At 44.0% G+C, this 12,573-nt stretch overlaps 1 protein-coding gene across 2 annotated transcripts in view; it reads right to left on the reverse strand.

The window, feature by feature from the left end:
* Positions 1 to 12,573, reverse strand: part of LOC310768596 (uncharacterized protein) — a 191,400-nt gene that overhangs the window by 20,313 nt on the left and 158,514 nt on the right. For both annotated transcript variants that reach the window (XM_083626979.1, XM_083626978.1), the window contains exons 2-3: positions 4,620 to 5,123; positions 4,368 to 4,449 (exon numbers count right to left, since the gene is read on the reverse strand). In XM_083626979.1, the coding sequence (XP_083483105.1) occupies positions 4,368 to 4,449; positions 4,620 to 5,033 (496 nt within the window). In that variant the 5' untranslated portion in view covers positions 5,034 to 5,123. The remainder of the gene's footprint in view (positions 1 to 4,367; positions 4,450 to 4,619; positions 5,124 to 12,573) is intronic.

A 12,573-nucleotide genomic window follows, 5' to 3' on the forward strand; every position in this document is an offset into this window, starting at 1 on the left:
TGCAATTGAGATCCAACTACAAGGTGAAAAATATTTGATTGTAGGAGTATATGCACCAAATGAGGGGAAATCTGAATTTTTTAAGAAACTGCATGAGACATTGTTGGACTATATGGACTATAACATCATTTTGATGGGAGATATGAATGGAGTGGTATCTACTAACATGGATAAGTCGCAAAGACAGGTGGTAACTAAAGACGGCAGACTACCAAAAACCTTTTTTGAATTAGTTGACAATATGGACCTTACTGATATTTGGAGAACTAAGAACCCCCTTGGAAGAGAGGGAACATTCTTCTCTGAAGCCAATATGACCTGGACAAGAATTGATCAAATATGGATAACTAGAGGACTGGCACCTAAGACACAAAAAGTGGAAATTTGCCCAAAAACTTGCTCCGACCACAATGCAGTGAAGATGGAGATGAAACTAATGCCAATCGGTTCTTTTAGATGGAGAATGAATGACACCCTGTTCAGAGACCAGGAGGTGACTAGGAAGGCCCAAAAAACTTTGAGAGACTATTTCGAGATAAATTTGAACACTACGGTTGAAAAAAGAACAATCTGGGACGCAGGCAAAGCGGTCATGAGAGGGTTTCTGATCCAACAGAATGCAATAAAGAAGAGAATCCAAAATGAGAAAAAAGATAAAATTTTGGAAAAAATAAAAGAAGGAGAGAAGAGACTAAGAGCGAAACCAAAATCCCAAGAGATTCTGAGAGAAATTAAGTTATATCAAGTACAATATATGAAAATGATAAATCAGGAAGTGGAATGGAAAATTAAGCAGATGAGACAAAAGTCTTTTGAATCGGCTAACAAATGTGGGAAACTGCTAGCATGGCAGATGAAGAAAAGACATAAATTAAATACTATTACAAATTTGGAGGTAAATGGAAAGACCATACAGAATCCATTGGAAATTAGAAACTGCTTCCAGAGATATTTTAAACAACTCTATACACAAGGGCCACAGAAAGAGGCCGAGTTAGACCAATTCCTGAGGAAAAATGGATTACAAAAAATTTCTCAAGAAAAAAAGACAATGTTGAGTGACAAAATTACAGAACAGGAAGTGGCGGGTGCCATTCAAAATATGCAGTTGGGTAAATCTCCAGGACCAGATGGTTTAACCTCCAAATATTATAGAGTTTTGAAGGATTGGTTAATTCGGCCACTAATGGAGGTGTGCAATGAGATACTAGAGGGGAAAAAGGCACCGGAGTCGTGGCAGGAAGCTTACATTACACTTATACCGAAAACTGAGTCTGAAAAGACGCAACTTAAGAACTACCGCCCCATATCCCTCCTTAATGTGGATTACAAAATATTTGCTGACATTTTGGCTAATAGGTTAAAAAAAGTACTATTGGAAGAGATTCATAAGGACCAAGCTGGCTTCCTCCCGGGTAGACACTTGTCGGACAATACAAGGAACATAATTAACATTTTGGAGAAGTTGCAAGTGAATATAAATACTAAAGCAGTTTTAATTTTCATAGATGCGGAGAAAGCCTTTGACAACATTTCTTGGAGTTTTATGAAGAAAAATCTTCAGGGGATGGGGGTGGGTCAAGGGTTTGAAAATGGTATAAGTGCAATTTATTCAGAACAAAAGGCTAAATTAATTGTTAATAATGTGGTGACAGAGGGATTTAAGATAGAGAAAGGTACACGACAAGGCTGCCCAATCTCCCCATTGTTGTTCATTTCAGTCCTGGAGGTACTATTGAACATGATTAGAAGGGACCGTCTGATTAAAGGCATTCAGGTCGGAGCTAAGCAATATAAATTGAAAGCATTTGCAGATGACTTAGTCTTAACATTACAGGAGCCAGAATCTAGTTCGAAAAGAGTTTTGGAAGTGATCCAAGAATTTGGGCAGATGGCTGGTTTTAAGTTGAACAAGTAAAAAACTAAAGTTCTTGAGAAAAATTTAACACCGATTGAGAAAGAAAGGTTTCAGAAGGAGACAGGCCTAACAATAGTAAAGAAAGTTAAATATTTGGGGGTTAACATGACTGCTAAGAACTTAAACTTATTTAAAGATAATTATGAGAAATGTTGGTTAGAAGTGAAGAAAGATTTAGAGATATGGTCAAACCTGAAGCTTTCCTTGTTGGGCAGAATTGCGGCTATAAAGATGAATGTATTGCCAAAGATGTTATTTTTGTTTCAATCTTTGCAAATTTTAGACAAGATGGACTGTTTCAAGAAGTGGCAGAGAGATATCTCTAGATTTGTCTGGCAGGGCAAGAAGCCCAGAATAAAATTTAAAATACTAACTGATGCTAAAGAAAGAGGTGGTTTTGCCCTGCCAGACCTGAAACTTTATTATGAATCGGCCACATTTTGTTGGCTGAAAGAATGGCTGCTTCTTGAAAACACAGACATTTTGGATTTAGAAGGTTTTAACAATGTTTTTGGGTGGCATGCATATTTGTGGTACGACAAGGTCAAAGCTCATAAAGCATTTAAAAACCATATTGTCAGGAAAGCATTGTTTAACGTCTGGTTAAGATATAAAGACTTATTGGAGAATAAAACCCCAAGGTGGTTGTCACCAATGGAGGCAAAGGCACTGAAAAAGTCCAATATGGAGGCCAAATGGCCGAAATATTGGGAAATATTGGAACAAGAAGGAGATAAATTGAAATTGCAGAGTTTTGATGAAACGGTTAAATCTGCTATGATTAAATGGGCACAAGATGTTGGTCATAACATTATGTTTGCTGACTGGGAACAGTTGTGGACCACAGGTATGAAATTTACGGCATGTAATGCCTTAAGAGAGAATATTATGAAAATGATATACAGGTGGTACATGACCCCAGTCAAGCTTGCAAAAATCTACCATCTGCCCGACAATAAATGTTGGAAGTGCAAAGAAAATGAAGGAACATTCTTTCACCTTTGGTGGACATGGCCAAAGATTAAGGCTTTCTGGGAGATGATATACAACGAAATGAAAAAAATATTTAAATATACATTCCTTAAGAAGCCAGAGGCCTTTCTCCTGGGCATGGTGGGCCAATTGGTGCCAAAGAAGGATAGAATTTTCTTTATGTATGCAACAACAGCAGCAAGAATTCTTATTGCAAAGTATTGGAAGACACAAGATTTACCCACCCTGGAAGAGTGGCAGATGAAGGTGATGGACTATATGGAACTGGCGGAAATGACTGGCAGAATCCAAGACCTGGGAGAAGAGTTGGTGGAAGAAGACTGGAAGAAATTCAAAGACTATCTTCAGAAATACTATAAAATTAATGAATGCTAAAATTGTGCTTGGATTGGTAATAAGTGGTAATTAGTGATAAAAGTTAATAAGATTATGCAAAAAAGGCATTGATAATTGGTTGAAAATATTGATATAGAATATGTTATGGTATAAAGCTTAAATATTTGAAAAAGGGTAAGAATTTGCTGAATTAAATATCTAAATGGGAATACAAAAGGGGGGAGGCGTGAGGAGGTCAAGAACATAAGCACATGAATCTGAGGTCATTGGGAAAAATGGATTTGTTTTATTTTTTTCTTTGTTTAAATTTAATCTTTCTTAATTAGTTGTGATTTTTTCTCTGTATTTTTTTTGTGTTTCTCTTTTCTGTAACTTATGGTTTCTTATTTTGAGAATTTCTACTTTTCTTTTCTGTAAAACTCTAATAAAAATTTATTAAAAAAACAAACAAAGTAGCTGTATTACTACAAAGGAATTTCAGAAATAGACTGGAAAGAGAAGCTGCTGAATTGCAACTCATTACCAAACTTAAAACCATGGAGAGACCTGGTCTGAACAAAGACATTGGATTCTTATCTCATTATACATGACAAAGCCATTTTTCACCTTCTCACCCCTTGCTTTTTCCTGTAAGACCTATTGCAGTCGTTAAGAGTCGTCAACAGGCTCATCTCAGCTATCTGCCAACCACCCATTCCCACCACCCTTCTGAGTAATACCCCTCCCCACCTTCTCACTATATAGAAGGATCTGGCAACTTCTGTTTCAGTGTATCTGAAGAAGTGTGCATGCACACGAAAGCTCATACCAAGAACTAACTTAGTTGGTCTTTAAGGTGCTACTGGAAGAATTTTTTTTGTTTTGTTTTGTTTTGACTATGGCAGACCAACACGGCTACCTATCTGTAACTCTCTCAGAGGGGAAACTATAGATGGGCCTTCAAAAAAGTACCCCTTTAGGATTTTGTACCCGTTTCACATTTTAGCTGTGCAAAAACATATCTCCTTTTCTCTGAATTTTTCACCCCAAGTATCTTCTCCAAAAGATGAAAAGTACTCACAGATTTCTTTCAAAATCTACAACATGTGACAAAATGGAGAAAAAACTCATTCCTCCTTACCCAGTGGCCTCTCTCGGGTATCCAACGGGGTCGGTTCTGCCTCAGAGAAATCCAGACCCATTTCTGCAAACAGTTCTGTCCCCTGAAAGAGTGAAAAGCATTCAAAACAGAGCATGAGGAGAAGGATTAGAAATGGAACGGCCCTTCCTTAGATGCTTTCCAAAAAAGGATGGGCCATTAGGAAATGATTTGGGAATACTCTCCCTCCTCTTTGGAGCCCCTTGGGAGTATCCAGAGGAAAGTCTCTCTCACCTGCTGCTCTGCCTGCTTCCTCTCCTCTGCCTGACTCAGGAGGAAACCTTCGGCCAGGGCCACCGCCTGGGAACTGGTCTCCGCTCCGCATTCCCTCACCCAGTTCTCCATCTCCAGGGGAAGGACAGCCAGGAACTGCTCCAAGATCACCAGGTCCAACATCTGAGCTTTCGTGTGCCTTTCTGGCTTCAGCCATTGATGGCAAAGGTGGCAGAGTTGGCTGCAAACCTCTCGGGGTCCTTTGGCCTTGTGGGAGCAGAACTGCCTGAGCTGCTGGCTCTGCACCTCTGAGCAAGGGGTGTCCTCCTCACTTGGGTTCTTCTGCATGGAGTTTTCCCGGAATCCCCCACTGCTCCCCGTTTCCATGGCATGACCTCTTCCTCCTTCAGGGCCAGCTGAGTCTTGCTCATCCATCTGGGCTCCCAGGAAGTCTCCAAGAGATCAGAAGGAGCCCCTTGGTCCTCTGCCAAGTTCTGTGGGTACTAATGCAAGCTGCAGCAAATCCTATGAATCAAACACATTCTTCTATTATAATATCAAAGCACAGCCAGGGATGAAGAATGTTCCCTGAGCAAGTGGAGGGAGAGAAGGAGGAGGAAGAAGTCATAACTGTGAATGACAAGTGAGTCATTTGTATGAAGTGTAATTAGGAGCCAAGGCAACAGTGGGGGTCCCTCCCAACCCCACTTCATAGTCCAGAGCTTCACCCCAACCCAGCCATATCTGCTTGGGGGGCTTGGTGAGCAGCAGGGCTCATGTCTAGCTCCAGCCACCGTCCCTTTGGCACAGACAGGAGGAGGCCATGGGACTCCCTGCTCTGGATCCGATGGGAAGGTTGCAACGCCCTCTGGGTGGAACTGCCCTGGAAGACGCCTCAGAAACTGGACCCAAATGCAGCGGTTGGGTTCTCAACCGGATTCCCTGTTTTACTAATGGCATTTCTATCCCACCTTTTCTCCAACAGGCTCCAGGTGGTGTCCGGGACTGGACCCAAGAGGAATGCTGGAGACCCCCTTCCCTCCTCCTGAACCTTCCCGAGAAGAGGAGGACAGTATAGATTTACAACAGTGGTTTGCAGAAGGTCATAGTTCAGAGGCTGCAGAGGGGAGAAGCTGGGAAATATTGGGAGAGCAGCAGCAGGAAGAAGCAGCAGCAGCACCAGGGGAGAGACAGCTGACAGATTTCCCAATGGAGAAGCAATTCTGAGAATGCTCCTTTGGAGGATGAATGCACGTGGCCCCGGAGAAAGAGCCTTTTCTCAGCTGACGAGGAAACCAAATCAAAGTCTGGAGATCCATCACGTTACCTCAGCGTCGGGGGGCACAAAAGGAGAAGCGACGCAGTTTCTCATTCGATGGGACTTTGCTTTCCGGAGCTGCTTCTGAGGGCCGCTTCCGCCCTCCGCCCGGCCCGCCTTGGCCCCTTCCCGGGGCAGGGAGTTTGCGTAAAAAAAGTCCTGCGTCCAGTAAGCTTCCCTGCGTGGCTCTGCTTGGGAGCTGACCTGGCAGGAGAGCAGAGTAGCAGCGGTCCTGTGTCCGTGTGAGATGAGGGATAAATCAAGTCCAGAGACAGTTCGGTTCTTATCTCTAGAAGCGTTTATTTACAAAGCAGTAAATCCATCAGAACTTGGAGGCATTCTCTGCCGTGCTCCAAAAGCACACACGCAGCCTCTGAGCTGAGCTGCGTCTCAGTCAGAATCGAAAGCAAGTCTGAATGCAGACACACACTGTGACTCACTGCTCTGTTTCAAGCTCCTCCCAGATACAGGACACCACGGAGTTTTAACCCTGTCAGTTCCAAACTCCACACCCCCTCTTGTCCTGTATCTGGGGACAATAGCCAACAATGCTTTCCCCATACACAGACCCTCACAGAACTCCTCGTGCTTCTGGAAGGTTAATGGTTTTGTGAAACCATCAGCGAGGTTCTTGGTTGAAGGACAGTATTTCAAAGCAACTAGCCCCTCATGAACGCTCTGACATACATTCCGGAACCGTATGTCCAAATGTTTGGTCCTCGCCTTGAATTGCTCTGTCTCAGCCAATTTGAGGCATGGTTGATTGTCTTCATGCACCACAACGGGCAGACAATTCTCTCCACAGATTTCCTCCACCAAACACACATAGAACTCCAGTTCTCTGCAAACCTCTGATAGCGCACTGAACTCAGCTTCAGTAGATGAAAGCGCTATGAGACTTTGCTTCCGGGACCTCCACCCAATCACTGAGTCCCCAAACTTCACCACTAGGCCTGACACTGATTTGCGGTCCTCAAGGTTAGCCCAATCTGAATCCACCCAGGCGGTCAGCTTGACATCACCCTCAGCTGACATCTTGAGGCAAAAGTCTTTGGTATCTTGCAGGTAACGTAGCACCCGCTTAATACCATTCCAGGCCTGCACACTAGGACTTGAAGCCTCTCTACTGAGCAGATTGACAGCAAACGCTATGTCTGGTCTGCTCCACTGTGACAGATACAACAGACTACCCAGAGCTGACTGAAAGAGTTCAGTATTTTCGAACACCACGCGTTCTACTCGCTGACACTCCTTCACGTACCCAGTCTCCATGGGTGATCTGGCACCTGCACAATCAGACATCCTGAACTTCTCAAGCAACTGTTCAATCTTACCTTTCTGGCGAAGCAAAAGCTTCCATCACTTGCTCTTGTGATCTCTACGCCTAGATAGGACTTGACATCTCCAAGCTGCTTTAGCTTGAACCGCTTTTCAAGCTCCTTAGCAAACTTCTCTACCTGTTCACCTGTCTGTGCCATGAGCAAGATGTCATCAACAAACACCTGGGCCACTTGCTGTTGCAAGCCTGAATCTCTAATGTAAAGACAACTGTCTGCAAGAGATCTCTTAAAACCTAGCTCTTCTAAGGCTTCATGTAGGCACATATTCCAATTCCTGGCAGATTGGTGTAATCCATAGATGGATTTGTGCAACCGCCACATGACGCCTGGCTCACTGACTTCAAACCCTGGAGGAGGAAGCATGTACAACTCCTCCTGGAGATCTGAGTTCAGGTAGGCGACATCTACATCAAAATGGTTCACCTTCCAACCTCTCTGTGCTGCTATCGCCAAAAGCGTTCTCAAAGTCTCCGCCCTCGAGGTCGGCGAATATACCTCTGTGAAGTGGACACCCTTCCTCTGTGTGAATCCACGGGCCACTAATCTCGCTTTATACTGTGGTTCTCCTGCTTCTGTGGGTTTCAGTCGGTAAACCCATCTGCAGCTCACAGCTTGCTGGTTAGCCGGCAGCTGTGTGAGTGAGAACACTCCAAGAGACTCCATTGAGTTCATCTCTTTCTGCATCGCCTCATGCCATTTGCTGGCTTCTTCCCGAGGCAAGTTCTGAACATCCTCAAAGGATTCAGGTTCACATCTAGCCACACCAACCCAGACACTCGTGGCTTCATACCTTTCAGGTGGCTTCCCTTTGGTTGATCTTGCTGACCTCCTCAGCGTGAATTCTGGAACTGCGCCTGAATCACCTGGATCAACCCTATCACCCACTGTGTCAGAAACATCCCCCTCTGACCCGCTGCGCCGTTTAGGGCGAACAGCTGGTTCCGCTGGCGAGGATGATTCACTCCCAAGCTCAGACTTGACAGAGACCTTTGAAGGGGTCCTGGGACTCCCTTTTGGAGAGATACGGAGCCTCTCCCTTGGAGATCCCGGCTCTGGACTCTGCAGCTGTGGACTGTGCACCTCAGCAACAGGTTCAGCCTCGTCCTCCTCCTCTTCCTCATCTGAGTCTAACAGAACATCTGGATTCCCGTGAAGACGCTTCCACCCATTCTGCTCGCAAAACTCAGCACTGCCGCTAATAAGCAGCTTGGACTGGTTGCCAGTAGGGTATGCGAAACGCCACGCCTTTGAACCCGGCTCATAGCCTACAAAGATCATCTTCCTGGACCTTGGCTCACCCTTTCTGCGCATGGCCTTTGGAATGAGAACCCAAGCCTCACAGCCAAACACTCGCAGGAAGTCCACTTTCGGTTGCTTCCCGTGCAGCAGAAAGTATGGTGTGTCTCCCACACTTGAATTGAACACCCTGTTCTGAACAAAGCATGCCGTCTTATAACTCTCGGCCCAAAAGCGCTGTGGCAAACCCGAGTCTGCCAACATAGCATTCGCTGACTCCTGTAGTGTGCGAAATTTTCTCTCTGCAACCCCATTCTGTTGCGGACTGTAGGGGGCAGTCAGTCGATGACTGATACCCTTCTGCCGGAAAAACGATTGCAGCGCAGAACCTGTGAACTCCCCCCCGCGATCAGATTGAAAGGAAATCACCCTGGTAGAGAACCGTAGCTCTACCGCTGTGATCCAATCCCTGATCAGTGCAGCTGCCTCTGACTTCTGTCGCAGCGCAAAAGTCCAAGAATGTCTCGAAAAATCGTCAATCAGAAGCAAAACCCATTTAGACCCAGCTAAAGAAGGTGTCGGCATGGGGCCTGACAAATCTGCATGCACAAGTTCAAAGGGTTTGCTGGTTCTCCTCTCTGACCTGGGGTATGTGCATGTTGTGACCTTCGACTGCTTACAGGCTTGACAATCTAGGTATCTGTCACATGCCTTGAACCTACACCCAATGGTGTTGCCTGTGGCCTTCCTCACATATGACCACCCAACGTGCCCAAATCTCCTGTGCCATAAGTGTATACAATCATGGTGTGGTGGGACATTAGCACACTGCCCTTGGGCATCTTCAATGGACTCTCAACTAGCCCCATTTTCCACCAGCCCCATTTTCCCACCAGTCCCATTTTCAATGGGCATCTCCACCAGAAAGAGCCTGCCTTTTCTCTCAACACTGTAGATCTTCTTCCCATCCCTGTAGAAGGAACACAAATTGTTAGAGAACAGAACATCGAACCCAGCAGCCATCAGAGCTGGCACACTTAAAAGAGAGTGGGCAAGCTCGGGGACCACATAAGCTTGTACCCAATGATCTATAAAAGAACAATATAGAAACCCAGATTCAGTCAGTGGTCTTTGAGACCCATCTGCTAAGGTGACATAGCGTCCAGTTTTAATTGTCTTGCAGTTCCGCAGGAGCTCTCGGGATTTCACGAGGCAGTGAGAAGCTCCCGAGTCGACAACAAGAGATAAGGAGTGTCTCTGGCTGTTTTCCAAAGATGCCATGGCGACGCTCGCACTCCCATCGGTTGCCATGGCCACAGCCTCCCCCCGACTGAGGCTTTTGCCTTTTCTCAGAGACACCATCGCAGCTGTGAGGTGATAAGACGCCTTGTTTTTCTTTTCCTCCTGGCCTGCTGCTTTCCCACGTCTTTGCTGGGAACTGGCCTTGGGAACCTGCTTTGTTGACATTCCACACCAGCCGGTGTCCTTGGCAGCCTGGGCCTCTAGCGGATGCTTCCCAGCGCTGTTGGACGTCGTCTCAAAGCACAAACAACTTTCGAAGACTTTGGCTTTCTCAGAGCTCTTGGAATGGCCTGCCTGGCCTGACCCCCCATTCCTTCTTGGGGTGCAGCCTGTGCCCTCTTTCACAGCTCTCAGCTGCTCTCCAGCACACAAACGTGTCGAAGCAGAGAAACAGCTTCCCGGAACAGCCCCCTCTGGTCTGGCTCTCACTTCGGCCTGAGGCTTGCTCCCTTGGCCCTCAGCTTCCTCCCGGCCCTTGGCTCCTGCTGAGCTTTCGCACAGACTCCTCAGCACCTGCCAAGCGGCCTGGGCCGATTTAACGCCCTCCAGGTGGGGCAACAGCAAGGCGTCCACACTTGCTTTCAAGATGCAGAGCTCTCTCTGCTCTCTCTCTCTTTTTTTTTCAAATAAATTTTTATTAAAGTTTTACAGAAAAGAAAAGTAAAGATTCTCAAAATTAAAAAAACCATAAGTTACAGAAAAAAGAAATACACAGAGATACAAAAAAAAATCACAACTAATTAAGAAAAATTAAATTTAAACAAAAAACAAAAGATAAAAACAAATCCATTATTCCCAATGACCTCAAATTCATATGATTATGTTCTTGACCTCCTCACGCCTCCCCCCTTTTGTATTCCCATTTAGATATTTAGTTCAGCAAATTCTTACCCTTTTTCAAATATTTAAACTTTATACCATAACACATTCTATATCAATATTTTCAGCCAATCATCAATGCCTTTTTTTTGCATGATCTTATTAACTTTTATCAATAATTACCACTTATAACCAATCCAAGCACAGTTTTAGCATTCATTAATTTTATAGTATTTCTGAAGATAGTCTTTAAATTTCTTCCAGTCTTCTTCCACCAACTCTTCTCCCAGGTCTCGGATTCTGCCAGTCATTTCTGCCAATTCCATATAGTCCATCACCTTCATCTGCCACTCTTCCAGGGTGGGTAGCTCTTGTGTCTTCCAATACTTTGCAATAAGAATTCTTGCTGCTGTTGTTGTGTACATAAAGAAAATTCTGTCCTTCTTTGGCACCAATTGGCCCACCATGCCCAGGAGAAAGGCCTCTGGCTTCTTAAGGAATGTATATTTAAATATTTTTTTCATTTCGTTGTATATCATCTCCCAGAAAGCCTTAATCTTTGGCCATGTCCACCAAAGGTGAAAGAATGTTCCTTCATTTTCTTTGCACTTCCAACATTTATTGTCGGGCAGATGGTAGATTTTTGCAAGCTTGACTGGGGTCATGTACCACCTGTATATCATTTTCATAATATTCTCTCTTAAGGCATTACATGCCGTAAATTTCATACCTGTGGTCCACAACTGTTCCCAGTCAGCAAACATAATGTTATGACCAACATCTTGTGCCCATTTAATCATAGCAGATTTAACCGTTTCATCCTGCGTATTCCATTTTAGCAGCAAGTTATACATTCTTGAAAGTATTTTAGTTTTGGGTTCTAACAACTCAGTTTCCAATTTTGATTTTTCCACCTGGAAACCTATTTTTTTATCCATGTTGTAGGCTTCTCTTATTTGAAAATAGTGCAGCCAATCTCGCACCTTATCTTTTAATTTCTCAAAACTCTGCAATTTCAATTTATCTCCTTCTGGTTCCAATATTTCCCAATATTTCGGCCATTTGGCCTCCATATTGGACTTTTTAAGTGCCTTTGCCTCCACTGGTGACAACCACCTTGGGGTTTTATTCTCCAATAAGTCTTTATATCTTAACCAGACGTTAAACAATGCTTTCCTGACAATATGGTTTTTAAATGCTTTATGAGCTTTAACCTTGTCGTACCACAAATATGCATGCCACCCAAAGACATTGTTAAAACCTTCTAAATCCAAAATGTCTGTGTTTTCAAGAAGCAGCCATTCTTTCAGCCCACAAAATGCGGCCGATTCATAATAAAGTTTCAGGTCTGGCAGGGCAAATCCACCTCTTTCTTTAGCATCAGTTAGTATTTTATATTTTATTCTGGGCTTCTTGCCCTGCCAGACAAATCTAGAGATATCTCTCTGCCACTTCTTGAAACAGTCCATTTTGTCTAAAATTTGCAAGGATTGAAACAAAAATAACATCTTTGGCAATACATTCATCTTTATAGCCGCAATTCTGCCCAACAAGGAAAGCTTCAGGTTTGACCATATCTCTAAATCTTTCTTCACTTCTGACCAACATTTCTCATAATTATCTTTAAATAAGTTTAAGTTCTTAGCAGTCATGTTAACCCCCAAATATTTGACCTTCTTTACTATTGTTAGGCCTGTCTCCTTCTGAAACCTTTCTTTCTCAATCGGTGTTAAATTTTTCTCAAGAACTTTAGTTTTTGACTTGTTCAACTTAAAACCAGCCATCTGCCCAAATTCTTGAATCACTTCCAAAAAACTCTTTTCGAACTAGATTCTGGCTCCTGTAATGTTAAGACTAAGTCATCTGCGAATGCTTTCAGTTTATATTGCTTGGCTCCGACCTGAATGCCTTTAATCAGACGGTCCCTTCTAATCATGTTCAATAGTACCTCCAGGACTGA

The sequence above is a fragment of the Podarcis filfolensis genome (assembly GCF_964270895.1).
Source record: "Podarcis filfolensis genome assembly, chromosome: 8".
NCBI classification, from domain to species: domain Eukaryota; kingdom Metazoa; phylum Chordata; class Lepidosauria; order Squamata; family Lacertidae; genus Podarcis; species Podarcis filfolensis.